Source organism: Megalops cyprinoides, chromosome 15 (assembly GCF_013368585.1).
Source record: "Megalops cyprinoides isolate fMegCyp1 chromosome 15, fMegCyp1.pri, whole genome shotgun sequence".
Taxonomy (NCBI): Eukaryota; Metazoa; Chordata; class Actinopteri; order Elopiformes; family Megalopidae; genus Megalops; species Megalops cyprinoides.
This window is the reverse complement of record NC_050597.1, coordinates 17,911,582-17,926,909: the sequence shown is the minus strand read 5'-3', so window position 1 is coordinate 17,926,909 and position 15,328 is coordinate 17,911,582. Positions and strand designations below refer to the sequence as shown.

Below are 15,328 nucleotides of genomic sequence, written 5' to 3'. Positions count from 1 at the left end.
GAAATCAAAAAGGCTGCTGCTTATAAAATGGCTCGTTGTCTAAGTTACTTTAAAATGGAACTGAGACAAAGCCCAGTCCTGCAGGATTTACTGTATATTTGTATTGTGTAACAATTTGCTGACTTTCTATTTCATTCATTTTCATTCCTTTCATATCCTTTGCTTCCCACCAGCCCAGTGCTTAATTTTCCATAGCTGCAGTCAGGTAACTGGATAGTGAACGCACAAGCCTGCTATGCTAGCTCTTCTGCCTACTTAACCTTTATGGCCAGTACAAACTGAAATTGTGCTCAGACATTGTTTGCACTTGTCTTTTTTGAAACTGTTCTGTACAGCAATCCTGTTCTATTAAACAACTCCAGCATGAGTGGTGAACTTCTGAGGAGTCAATACATTAATTAACTAATGCAGCTTTAGCTATGTTCTTTTGAGTCTTAATTTTTAATGTACTGTATGTTGTAAGGGTTTTCTTTTTCTGTTTGAAATTGAGAAAAGTGAAGCAGCCCCTTAACCTATTTTCCTTCTCTCATGTACAGGGCTGGTATAGTCAGACACAAGGCTGAGTTGATACAGCCAGAAAAATGGCTGAGCTGGTACAGCCAGGCACAGTGTCGGTACAAGTCCTTTGGCTGTGTAGTTGAAGGTAGTGTATGTATTCTGTGTATTGTGAGGATTCATTATGGTTTCTCAGTGCATGCTGCTGCTGGGTGTAAATACTGCCAGACAGTCATCAAAGCTCCATGGTCTGTTAAGAATTCTGTCTCCAAGCCTCACTGCATCTCTGCTGTCTCATTTCACAACATAAAGCTGCAATGATGCTTGGTTTTAAAGCTCTGTCTTTGACTAAGTCTGAGCTCCTCCACAGTCCTCAAAATCTGACTTAGACTGACACGCATCACTCTGCCCTTTACTCTCTGCCGTGTGTGTGCGCTGCGTAGAGTGCGCGAATGCTGTGCGAGCTGTCATTAGTGCCAAAGTGGTTAAAATGCAGGGACCAGTGGATCTGATTACTCAGACAGATGGCATCGTGTTCACACTTCTAACATATGCTGCTGACTTTCCTCACAGCCTTTGGATATTTGCTCCCGAGATAAAGTAGTATATAAAACAGACATCGATTTTTAAATAAGTAATTGCCTCTGTGACAGTAACATGTTATTTATTTATTTATGTGCCTACACTATAAAGACGAGCAACGAAAATTTCTAGCCAACAGAGCGAAGCAAATAGCCAATCACCGGACAACAAACCTATGAGGTCATCCCAACCAAAAGAACACCATCTGTTACTAAACGCAGATAATAATAAACACTGTTCCACTGCATGCTCTGATGTAGCAGCGGTAGGGATAGAAATAACAGCACTATGAATAGCAGTGCTCTGACAAGAGTGGCATTTTACACTTAATGCAGTGAAGGTGTACTCTTTCATCACATGGTTTCAAACAGAAAAGATCCATCTGATGCAGGCAGAGCAAAACCATCGAAGCCTAAAATTTACAGTTAAGTGATTTACATATAGGCACAGATTTTATCACTGACACACATGCACACGCACACATGCATACATGAACACACACACACACACACACACGCACAAACTTAAATATCCTTTTGTTTCTTTACTTTTTGGACAAAATGGAGGTATCTAGACTGAGGCTGGGGCATTGTCTTTTGTGCATGAGTCTGAGAATTCAAAGGAAATCAGAATGTGGGAAAATCAACTTCAAAAATGTTCTGTTCATCTAAATTGCAATCACATCTACCTGCAGGCAACGTGTCTAAAAAATCAGACCTGTCTACCTCTCTTTTCAGCAACACAGCTCCCCTGCAGTACCCACAGAGGAACGGCTGTCATCGCGGGGGTCGTGATGTTTAATTCAGGTCCGGTGTCATCCTCTTTATTCTAAAGCTGACATCCAATGATTCCTCTGTGCCAGCTGAGGTTGGTGACCTCTGGGTCTTTCATCTGCCTCTGTTTCAAATGATGACTGTGTCTGATGATGTCATTCTCTCTGGGACTCATTGGATGGAATGGATCCTGGGAGGTCTGGGCAGTGACATGGATCTGTCAGCAGTGGTGAAGGCCACAGCTCTGGGTAAATCTGTTTGGCGTCTCCCAGCTCTAGTAGGTCCACTCACGTGAAAATGCTGAGAAAACCTGTCCATCTATGGAACACAATGTGACACCTCACCGGGGTCAAGGGCACCTACTGCAGCACTGTGCTCGGTAAAAGATAATCTTGCAGAATGTGTGCAGATTTATAAGTCACTGTGTAGAGGCCCCCAGTTTGATACTTTCTTTTGATACTATACTTTTCTTGGGAATACTTTTCCCTTTCCTGTAATATTTGAAATATGTATTCATTATTTCGTATATATTTTTCTAAATAATTTTGGTAGAATTCTGATAAAACCGGAAAATAAATGCATGAGACCTTGAAGGTCTATGCTAAATGTCAAAGAAGATCTCTCCTTCCATTATTAGGATGTACAGCTCTTATTAAACATGCACTTTGTGCTTTTGTGTCTGTGTACCCACAAATGTCATGCAAAGCCAGTAAATTTCCAGGTGAACGACCCACCAGCGAAGCTATTTGGTGAACCAGGAGACAGGGTGTCTCTGTAAATCACACACTCCCATTGCAATAAAACACATTCCCCCGGGAATTTATATGTGAATATCTAGCTCTGGCTCTGCCGGTGCAGCATCAGAGAATGCTGATAGATGTGGTGAGGACAGCAGAGAAAATGGAGTAGGAACACATAAGGACGACCCCACAGCGCAACTGTTGGCTTAGAATTTGGCTTAACCTCAATCAACCCCCTCCAAAAAAAAATGTGTAAAATGGATTGCTTCTCATAAATATTTCACACCTAAAACTGGCTATTTTTTGTTATAACCTCATAAAGTATTAAGTTGCCTTTGAGAGGAATACATAAATATCACTGGATTCCTTCTGCGGGTCTCTCCCCAACATTCAGACAATCGAATGTGCTGTACCCAGAATAACAATCTTAATCCATCTGCCGTAATTGACAGATGAGTGGCAGCCCAAAAGTGGCTATCCATTTTTTTCGTTGCATTAGGGAGTGCGGTTACTTGTTCGCTCCAGTCAGCAGGGAGAACAGAGACACAGTGGTAATTCTCTTATTTGAAAATGAAGGTTGTGAAGCGATGATGTCAGCGTACAAGGGCTCAGCAAAGCCCTCTTACTTAACCCGGGAGATTAAAGGCGACCTGCCTTATACTTACATGGCCTAATACCCCCCGCAAGAGGCCCTGAAATGAGGAGTTCACTTTTCCCTGCAAGCAAGACACCAAATCTCCCTGCCCAGAATAAGCATGCACCAGCTGGGCGGACACAGTGTTTCGCTACTCCCACTCAGAAGTCAAAGGTTAAATAAAGCTCTCGAAAGGGCAGGAACACAGTGTCCTCCCCCCTTCCCCACTGCACATCAACACCACTTCTGCTAACACATCTTTCACCCCATCCACTGCTTTGTGCCCCTTTTTCTCTCTCCTCCGTACACTGTCTCATTCTCTCTCTCTCTCATATTTATGAATCAGCAGGACAACAGTGGGACATCTATGCCAGTCTTCTTCATTATAGGTCCTGTTTGGTCAGGTGTTGTTTGGCAAACTTTGTGCATGTGAGGTATCACCTGGTCACAGATAGACACAAGTATCCCACCCAAAGCTTTCCTGTTAGAAGCAAGAACAAATGGATCTCTGTCCCAATCTAGACCTGGAGGTTTTGTAATGTGGGGGAGACCTCCAATAGAGGGGTCTGTAAATCTGTGCTGTGTCAGCGCAGCCAGGAATAGGTTCACTGTATGTCAGTGACTGGCTGGGAATAGCATCTTCATTGAAATCCTGGCATGGTGACTTTCTGACAACTTCGCTGAAATTACTGTTTACTCAGTGATGAGATTACCGGAACGTGTTTTGATTGTTGTGCACGTATTGTAAGCGATTTCAATTTGTGTTTGATCAATGTAAATGGCATGTTTTCACCTACAGCAAACGTAGGTTAGTTACATAACATACATAAATGTTTTACTCATCCAGAACGCGAGCCAGTCAGTGTGATAAACAGAAAGTGCTCACAAGTTCAGAGTGCCTGATCAGCTTTGACACGTTTATATAAATGCTAGTGTGAAGAGAAGTCACAGAGAGAGCGTGGCTTTTATCAGGAGAAAACCGTGAATGGTTACATTTATGTCACATACGCCTTTTCATAGTAGAGACTCTTATCTGAAGTGACATACACAGCTTAAAATTTTTACACGTTATCCATTTATCCTGCTGGATATTTACTGCAGGCAATTTAGGTTAAGTACCTTGCCGAATGGCAGTGGCTCACTGGGGAATGAAACCAGCAACCACTGGGTTCTGAGCCCTGCTTCTTACCTCTATGCTACACTGCTCTCCCCCATGGTTGTCATGGCTTCAGACAGTGGGAAATATATGCAGTGAAAGTGTAAATGACAGAGTGGAGCAGACTCTGCTGATGTGACTGGCACAGAGCGGTAGGTCAGAGGGAGTGGATGAGGATGATGAGGAGGTGCTGGCTGATGTGCTGTTTTTTTTGGGCAGGAGGCTGATGGGGGGAGGACGTAATGATAGAGCTGGGAGTGGGATGATAGCGCGGAGAGGCCTGCTGCATGCGGGCCACTGATGGACAGCTACCGCAGAAGAGTCTCTTAATGCAGTGGGGCAGATGCGAGAGGGCGATCCTGAGTTCAGCTGGAAAGGGGGGGGGGGAATAAAAAACAGACAGACAACATCGCGGATGCGGTCAGACTCGGGTTATGTTGTGCATGCTCTGCGGGCTGCGGATTGCAGGGCAGAAACGCTCTGCCCGCTCTGTGCCCCGAAAACAAACAAACCAGCAAGTAAACAAACAGCACCAAACCAGATGAACCCTATCGGCCCTCCTCTTCTTCAGTCCTTCCATCCCTCCAAACACAACATGAAGTGTGCTGGAAAAACAATACTACACAGCATTTCCGAGTGGACACTCTGCCAGGATTTGCAATGTCACTGGTGATGAACTCTGAATTCCAATAACTTGCACAGATATTTGCATCTGTTATCTAAATATTGCACTACACAGTACAGTGAATATAAAATAAAACCCAAGAAATAACTGGATCTGCACCGCATTAGTCAAAAGACGTTAAAAAGCAAACTTCACATAGTGTACTGGTTAATTGCTATTATGTTCAGACACTGGAGTGAAAAATGTGGCTTGCTTTGTTTGAAAGAAACAGATGATGAGGTTAGTGGGCCAATGTAGTTACTTAGCATAGACCATGAAATAAATATTCAGCAAAAGCAAAGGTCACTATGCAATGGTACAACTTTGTACTTGCACACGCATACAGTATACTGTATCTCCAGGGTTAAGCAAAAGCTGCAACAGTAAAGAATGATGCCTTTATATATAGATACGGTGTCTCAGCACCTTGGTACCTAAGGAAGAAAAAGAAGGAGTGGATTTCTGCTGTCCTGTTATTTGAATTTCTACCAGCAAGGAAGGCAGCAAAATTGGCTCTCATCCGCACACATCCTGGCTTTAATGATCCGAGCAGGCGGCAACAATACCCACAGAAAATCTGCATATAACTCGCATATCCCTCATTACACGGTAAGTGACGAGATCCATATCTCACAGTAAATGACCCATCTAAAACCATTACTGCAGGCTTGTATAAATATTTTACAAGTGTGAACAAGGGGAATCAGGAAGGACCTGGCAGATGAATGGCTGCAATCAATGCAAGTTTCTTTCTCTGTCGCCCTCCCACACAGGGAAGGTAAACGGGTCTGGGCAATCACTACCCATTAAGCCTACTGAAACTGCAGCACCCTATATTCAAGTTAAACCTGTAGAGTTACAGAAAAAATGGTAGCTAAAATAGTGTGCATAAGCCACGGTAAGATACTAGACACATATGCGATCAATTCTGATTGCTATTCTGGATAAAATATTAGTAACGAAATGTTGCATTAGTAGGGTATTGATAAGAATAAGTCACCCTTACAGTTGCTAGCGACATGATAAAAATTTAGCTGAAATATTTCATTGATTTATTGGCTATTTCATATACAGTGCATCTATTTGATATTTGAATGAATTAAATAGGCAAACTCAACTACCTCTGTCTGGTTGGAGCGGGTTAGACAGTTTTATCGCCCCTCATTCATGCAGGCATTATAATTATGCACCTGCAAAATCAAGGGCAGGTAAAACCCCTGAAGGTACACTAGGGGCTCCTTCCACTGTGAGCCACTGTTTGTTTTACCGTCTGAGGCCACCTACACAATGATGTCTCACTGCACTGCCTTTTGAAATATTCACTCTAAGTCCCATCCATTCATCATGGCACCTTTTAATTGTGATCGCAATTACAGAGGCTTTGCTTTGTAATGTGTTGAATTTAAATGGCTCTTTTAAACAGAACCGTCTCTGGCATCCAATTTTCTTTTTTAGAGACACCTTTAATGTGCTGCAACAAGGGTGCACATATAAAAAAAAAAATCCATGGGTTGGTTTTGGAAAAACTGCCAGATTAACTGCCACTTGAGTGCAATGGTTGTCTCTCTCTCTCTCTCTCTCTCTCTCTATATATATATATATATATATATATATATATATATATATATATATATATATATATATATATAGAGAGAGAGAGAGAGAGAGAGAGAGATTTCTCTGCTTTTAATTGAACGCCTACATGACTTGAGAGCTATTATGTACTGTGCTGAGCTTTCTGATATTATGACAGCCTGTAGCTGCTTTCTAATTGCAATAAAGACTTTTTCCCCTGTTCACAAACAATTTTGCTGTGGCATGGTAATGTCTCCTGTGTTTACCTTTCACACTTTTTACCTCCACGTAGAAAGTGTGAGCCTGTGACAGGACATCAAACGCAGATTGGCTGGTTTACACACACACACACACACACGCCCGCTCCTACCTCCACAGCGGGAGAGAGAGAAGCTTCTCTGTACACTGCTTCAAACCCATGCCAAGACTCATCTCCCTCTTCTCAAACTGTGCATTATACCTTTTAAAGGCACTTGCTGAAACCCCCGTATACTTGCAGAGAGATGCATAGCGTGACATACACAGCCCCACTCCACATGACAGCAGCAGACATATTGTTATAAAATAGCCAGCCCCTCTCTGCATGGCTGCAGCATGGGCGGGTCAAAGACCCAGCTCCACTCTGTGTAACTGCAGCGTGATTGGCTCTGTCAAACACCCAGCACCCCCGATGTGAATGTAGGGCAGGCAGCCTAAAGAGGAAGCTCAGTAGCCCCAGCCAAAGAAAATTTTCACAATGTGGTCACACAAATCAATGGCTTTTTGACTGACTATGCAATCAAGGTAATTAGCAGCAGAAATATGTGTGGCTTGGGAATGAACTTATGGGAGTGTGTGTGTGTGTGTGTGTGTGAGTGTGTGTGTGCGCTCGCACGCTCGCGCGTGCAAACATTGATCGCCTTATTCCCATGCCTGCCTATTTTCTTCCCTGAACTGAAACATGCAGTAATGAAATTATGTAAAACACACCCCCAATACACACAGCTTCATGCACTGCACACATGTATTTCTATGAAACACATCTAGCGCTCAGACTCTGGAATGACCTCTACTTAAAAAGATCATGTTCATATGAATCTTCAACCATATTATTCTTGACAATGTGCAATGCAGAATATAGCTCCTTGAACCCCAAAAGTCTGAATGATTAGATAAAATACATGTGAAACACCACATCAAAAATACCAAAACAACTCAGCTGCGCTGTTCCTATCCCAGATGAGTGTGCGAGACCTCAGTGATGACAGGGTCTCATTAACACACAGAGCTGGGTGCAAAGCTGGCTGCATCACAGGAGATTGTGGAGAGTCTGTGTAGGAGATGAATGGAATGAGATGCAAAAAAGACAGATAATGACTGCAATGGTAATGCAGGGGGGCAATTTTCTGTTCCACTGTTTGGGGACGCATTTTCAAAAAGGATTCAACCAAATCTGACCTGATTTACACACATGCCATCGCAATCTCACTCGCCATTTAAAATGCCTAATGCTGCATGTGACGCTTCATGTGGTGTAAAGAGTACTGCTGCTGCTTCATATCAGGTTCAGGTCTATATCTAGGACTAAAATGCATGTAGACTTATTCTGCTTTGTGTAACCTATCCATATAGATAGGGTTTTACCAGAGGGACTGAGGTCAGAAAAGTGGATAACCCAACCACTGACAGCGGGAAACCTGTGGAGATCAACATACAGAACTTATGTAAAGCAACCGGCAGGTTATCTCTCTACAGTTTATTCACATTGCGTGTACTGAATCAAAACAGGCAACCATCCAAACCTGAAACAACATCTACAGGAAAATGAAGTCAGTCACAGAGGAACGGTACTCTACAGAGCAAGAAATATCCATGGTAAAACACCAACAAATTCCAGGAAAAGAATAAAAAAAAGGCAGACACGACAGTCAGAAACAGGGAAGCGGAAATCTGCACGCTTTAATCCAGCCGTCAAACATGGAGAGACTCTCAGGCTGTTCTGAGTCGAGCGTTCAGTCTGTGTCATTGACTGAGACATCGCTTTCACAAAACAGACTTCTGTTTGTCTGCGGTGCAAACAGGCAAGCTAAAACGGGCAACAACACATATTCCCTAAGTATATTATCCATTTATAGACTCTATCGGCTTGTTGAAAATTTCAAAGCTTCACAGTGCAGAGCAATGTAACTGAGAGGAAAACTTCCTGTTACTCCCACCTGTTCTAAAGGAATTTAGCACAGCAATCATTCTCACTATCAGATCTTCATCTCACCTTGCCAGTTTAAAAGGTGATTACGATTATGATTATGATTATGATTGTGTGTATGATTATAATTCTGAATACAATTATAATGGGATTGTAATTAGGATTGCTAGTGTGACTGTGCTCATGATTATGATTATGATCATCACTTGATTATTACTGAAGCTATTTTTCTCTTAATAAATTCCCTGGGGAAACCAAGCCAGGACACTTACCATACAAAAGATGTTTATTACAGATATAAAATTGCCTGAAGCCTTTGAGAGAGTACCTGTCAGTAACACCTGCAGTGGAAAAGTTTGCATGAACTGGGGGGCGTGCTCAGTATTTCTGGATCCAGAGACACAGTACAGGCTAGGAGAGCTCAATGTCTGACAGCTCAGAGGACGTAGAGGACAGAAAAGGTTTCTTCACCACAGGTGGCCAACTGCACTGCATTTGCACACTGAGAGGAGAGAAATCACCACTATACCCAGGCATACCACACAAGACACAGACCTGGCATAAAGACAAGGGCTCATGCAGCAGATTAGCGGCTGGCACATTACTGGCCACTGTATGAGACATTTCCATTCGATATGCCTACCAATAGCACACCAGACTGAGTGTGATAATGTTGATTAACACAGTCTGCATCGGTGAGGTGTCCTGTTGTGGAAAATTACAAATTCAAACCAGCTGATGACAATTCTAATCTATTTTCTCTTACCAAGAAGGAGCCATATTGAGTAATAGCCAACCTGAAACAGACTGGGGACACATTATCTTTGCTCATGTATTTTTCGCAGTGAAAGAACTTACTCTTAAGAAGACAACACATTCAAAGGTGTGAATAGCTGAGAAAAGGACTGGCTAAGGCATGAGATGAAAGTGTGCACATTGACTTGCGGTTTGTTCATAAATTGCATTATCATTTTGGTTTTTTCTTTTGGTTCCTGCCCCAGGAAAAGCCTGGTACCAATAGCAGCACATGTGCTGATGTTTGGGCTGAGGGCATTCTGACTCAAAGATTGAACCAATGACATTCACTCAGTAAAGAGTCAGGTTTATTATAATTTGTGATGCATGCGCGCACACACACACACACACACACACACACACACACGTGTATACACACGTGTACACACACACACACACACACACACACACACACACACCACTTCCAGAAATTCAAATTCCCTCATTTTTTCAACTGTACAAACTATATGAGAAAAAAATGACATATTTATATAAAACAAGAAAAGAGAAACAAAACAGCCAGCACTGAAAAGTAATGGAGAGCTACAAAATGAAATGATTTTTCAAGGACCTTCTCCTCTGTGTTGTCTGCAAACTCATCATTTAATTCCAGAAGAATCTATTCATCACCTGCTAAGCATGGATTGCGCGGTACTTTATACCAGGAGATAAATGTATATGGTATGTGATCGTGCAGGCAATGAATCCAATTAAAATATTTTATTGTTTGTTGAAAAGGAAGATGCCTTGCTATAAGAATTGCTTTTCATGTAACCTAGTGGCACATTCAAGGATTAGAGAAGGACCAGCAATAAATACAGCTGAGGTCTGTGATGTGGAAACACATATTAGATTTAGTGGTGTTCTCAGCTCTTCACTGCATGTTACTAGTTTCACATTTATTTGATTAGTGGACACACTTATCCATGGTGACTTACAGAGCTTGCATTTTCACATTATCCATCTATACAGCCTTACATGTATACATTCCCTGAAGTAGTTCCTGGCTGTATCCCACAATGCCACACTGCTGCTTCTATGAAATATGTAACTGAAAACCCTATTCATTATCATGGTCATCTAACCACCCCCCTCCCAACCCCCTTACAAGGTTGAGAGCTAAGACCCTACAGCATCCACCAAAGCATTTCCTTGAATTGATATTATTTTACTCATTGGCACTCCTGAAAACTGATCTTGACATGTGGGTCTAGGACCAGAGCAGAAAAAAGTAAGTAGAAACACATACTTGGATCAGAGAGGATGGAGTCTGTCTTGGGAAGAAACTGATCACATCGCACTCCCTGGTAGCCCTCCTTACACCTGTGTGAAAAAAATACAGAGGCAGGTCAGTGCATACATTCCCAGCAACACATTCACCCACCCAATGCTGCCTTACACAGGCCTCTGAAAGAGCTGAGCCCTGCAGGGGAGAGTGAGGAAGAGGGAGGAGGAAGATGGACACTGAGACGGATGCGGGTTTTGAGCCATGCCGTCGGATGGTGTCTGCCTGTCCGCAGATAATGACATGACTGACAGTGATCCCCCCTGCGGGTGATGCCAGGTGTGCCAATCGCTCAGAGGCGTGGGCAGGGGAGGAGAGCAGCAGGTGCCAGCCCCCCCGCCTCCCCAACTCCAGCCACAGAGCCCCGTGTCCACACAGCTGGCCACAGCGGTGCCCCCGCGCACACATCCTCTCTGCCACAGACCTGTCACCAGCTGGAAAAGCTAATTAGCTACATAAATAAAAGGGGGGCTGGTGGCTGAGTCTTGGACAGAAGCTTGATGCGAAACTGGAAGGAAGAGTGTCTGCTACTGATTAAATGGGGAGATGTGGGAGACCGAGTGGGCAGGGACAGCTCCAGGGAGCACGGCGGGCTCCACATGCCGAATACCCGATGAGCTGGACCAGGCTTCGGTCCTCTCCCAGCCACAGTCCATGCGACTGGAATCCAAGGATGTCATGTGAAATATTCAGGAGAACCTTCTCTCTTTCTCTGGCTCCGAAGCTCTCGGCGGTAATCTATGCCTTACACAATTAGATCATATTCAGAGGGCTCCCTAGATTTGTCTACATGATGCATACATGTGAGCTGTAAGTATCAGACATCAGAAGCACATGCATAATCACCAGGCAAAGATGAGCCCATTCTTGAGACATAAGGCTCTATTACCCCCATACAAGGTTCAGCATTTTAACTGATTCATTCTTTTTTTAATTGTGACAGTATAGATCTCAGTTTGGGCTGACAGACATTTCTGGTCGTGTGGTCCATCATATAGGTTCATTCAAGTGTCATGCTCTCCTCCCCAAATGCTTCAAATATATTGTATCCTGGTACAGTCAGTGAGAGAATACTTTGCTTCTACATATCACAGTTGTGAAGTACAAAAAGGCCCTTTTATGTTAAGGAAATTAATGTTTCCTCCACAACAGCACCCTGTATAATAAAATGATCTGGTGATTAATGACTGTGCCATAAATGTCACGACATTTATGCGAACGGAGTCACATGTTCTCAGTACTGCACACATATTATATTTTACATTTTATCAATTCTTCATGCACTCATTTGAGAGCACTGGGGGCTAGTGACAGTGGTGGAAAACCAGGGAGGGTTCCTCGCCCTGTCCCGCTGAACCTCATCCACTCTATGTTAATCCCTTTCCTCAATCTGTTCCCGAGGTCCACGGACACCAAAAATCAAAGAGGTAAAGTGAGAACTTTTATGGAATATGTATTTTCCATTTTCCAGAATCTCCGGTCAATTAGCGCTCCCACTGACAGGAGATCCTCAAAAAGCGGAGTGCTGGATTATTTAAATGACAGTCCCTCATGACGCAAATTGGAAGAGGGACTGATAATGAAACAAACCCCTGCGATGGGGAGCAGCTCTTCGGCAGGAGGCGGCGGGGCCGAGTGGGAAGGGGAGAGTAATTAGGAGGCGCTGTATGAATGAAAGGAAGAGGGACGCTGTAATTAAAGCGTAGTGAGGAGACGGCGGCGGGCAGAGAGAGTGCGCGAAAGAGCGAGCTCCGAGCTGCCGTGCCTCCCTCGCCGCTGTGCTCTGGGCGAGAGAAGGAGCTGCCTTGTTAACATTCACAGCAACACTTGTTTTCTTAATGTTCACTGGAACGCGGCACAGGAAACTGCAGGAGTTAACTCTTCCCGTAGACCAGCCTGCCTCGCCCTGCCTCTCCGTCTCTCTATCAAAATCTCTGTTTGTGAGCAGATTAGGACTTTGCTGCATGGGTGTCTATGAGGGCGTGAGTGTGTGTGTGCGTATGTGCGAGTCTAGGTGCATGTGGCTGCTGCATCTGCATGTGTTTAATGCAGGCGTGTGTCTAGTGCATGTGGATGTTTGCCTGTGTGTGTCTGCATACGTTCATGCATACATGTGAGCATTTGTGCATGTGTGTCTGTGCACGTACAAGTCCGTCTGTGTGCATGTGTGTGTGTGTGTCTATTCTTGTGTACGCGACTGTGAGTGTGCATGTGTACGTGCGAGTGTGGCAGCTGTGCCCGCTCTCTCCAGAGGAGTTTGTTCCTGTCCCATTGCCCTCTGGTGAAGCACGCTTTCTGACTGGTTTTAGTTCCGCTGCCACGCATTTAGCGGAAAATCTGAGCCGGAATATTCATTAGTCTCCGCGAAGAGAAAATGAAAACGTTAAGATTTTGCAAGAAGGCAGAAGCTATTGAATGCTGCTTGGTTTTTAATTAGCACTGAAGTCATTAATTAGCAGGAACAGACAAGTGTGTGTGTGTGTGTGTGTGTGCGTGCACATAGAGGGCTGTGGGGGAGGAGGAGCTGAACGGGGTGTAGGTTTTGCAGAGAACCTGCATGAAGAACGGGCAAATGCAGATTGGTTTTTGAATATGATGGTGAAATCTGTCAAGTGCTCTATCACAGCACACGCATGCAGAAAGACCCCCGACTTAAAAATTTACTGAATGAGGTGGCTTTGGTTCTGACATCTACCATAAATTGGCTTAGAGCATATGTAACATTATAATATAATATAATATAATATAATACAATATAATAGCAATTAAAAAAAATGTCACTTTGATGTGCAAAGAGGTAAGAGGATTGGTAGGAGATGCTTTAATTCCTTGACTAAGTGGCACTGACAGACACGCTAACCACTAGCAGATCCCACGAGAGGGTGCTTTAGATGGTTAGCAGTTCAGCTGTCTGTACTAGAGACGGTATGCTTTTCATTAGGCAGAGCTGGCCTAATCTGTGGGCTGAAAGGTGTTTGCTTTGAGCAGAGACTAAAGGAAGTAATCCTATTACACTGAGTGAGAGGCCGCAGTGGGAGAGGGGATCCCTGAGGAGTGCAGGTTACGCTGTTCGCTCGTCAAAACTCAGACCCCTCTGCCCAAAACTGAGCCCCTCCTGCCTAAAATTGCACCAATGCTTTCTTAGACCTCCCCTGATAAATTCTAAGACCTGCCTGCCTACATCCAGCCTCACCTGCCAAAAATCTGAGCCCTGCTTGCCTAAAACTAGCTTCTTGTGACAAAACCGGAGCGCTACCTTCCTAAAACTAGCCGCTCCTACCTCACAGGAAGCCCCCGATGTCCAAGTACAGAGCAGAATAAAGCCTCACTTTGTCCCTGATTTCCCAAACCTGGCCTGATAGTGAAGAAAAACCCTAAAAACACATTTCCTCAAGAGCAGGGCACAATGCTTCAGCTTGACATGTTCACTCTACTAAATGCAGACAAAAGGGCTTGGCCCCTGTCACCTTCCAGCCCTCGTGAAGATTCATCCAGTCTGGGCCCTGTACAAAAATCCACTTTCTTTTTCCCTGACCGTGCTTTCCACTTCTCAATGAAGTATGAGGGCTACAAATGTCCATATTCACATCCTGGTTTGTCCTGTCAGCTGTAAGAGTAGTTATAGTTATAGTTAGTCACAGGCTTTTCATTGGACTGGCTGTGTTTTTGTTGCAAATGGTTATGCATATATTGTTTTTCATACCCAATTGGACCTGGATACTGAGACAGGGCCTCCCCATATGGATGGTGCTGTTTAATGAGATCACAGGTGAGTGACTGTAGAAACAGCATTGTCCTGACATCAGACCCTGCTGATATGATCCCTGAGTCCTTCTGTACAGAAATCACACAAAGTAGATGGGAACTTCACTGAATCTATGGAAATTGAGTCCTACATCCCAACCTCAAGTTCTATATTTTGCACACAAGATGCAGCATTTGAATAATCAAATTTAAAACAAGAGTGCCTAGCACATCAATGACAGCCATATGGGGGAAAATGACAGCATTTCCCTGTTCAATCCACAGTGTTCTCACTCTGGGAATTATTAGTGATGACCTGTGTTCAGTTTGGGGATTATTCTTGCAGACCTGTATTTAGTCTGGGGATTTGTCTGAGACAAAGTTGTTTTAGGTTTACTTTGCACTGTTTAGTAATCAGAATGGGTGCATCCTTGCTTCTAATGTCTGGTTTGAAGAAAATGCATATTTACTGTTGGTAAAATAGGGCTGGTTGGAAAGTAAATGCCTAACACCAGTGTTTCTGACAGTCTTTCCATATTAGTCACAGATGTTTTCAGGAAAGGTTGCTAGGAAGCAGCAGGCCTAAAATCTCCTATTGTTACCTATCCCTAAAGAGAATAATAAAAAGATACTAAATTAATCTAATGATACCACTCAATGATCTCTTTTCATTAATATCATATTCATTTAAATATCATTT

General features: G+C 43.6%; 1 protein-coding gene across 2 annotated transcripts in view; it reads right to left on the bottom strand.

The window, feature by feature from the left end:
• Nucleotides 1–15,328, bottom strand: part of LOC118790067 (pro-neuregulin-3, membrane-bound isoform) — a 221,002-nt gene that overhangs the window by 33,332 nt on the left and 172,342 nt on the right. For both annotated transcript variants that reach the window (XM_036546876.1, XM_036546877.1), the window contains exon 3: nucleotides 10,849–10,922. In XM_036546876.1, coding sequence (XP_036402769.1) covers nucleotides 10,849–10,922 — 74 coding nt within the window. The remainder of the gene's footprint in view (nucleotides 1–10,848; nucleotides 10,923–15,328) is intronic.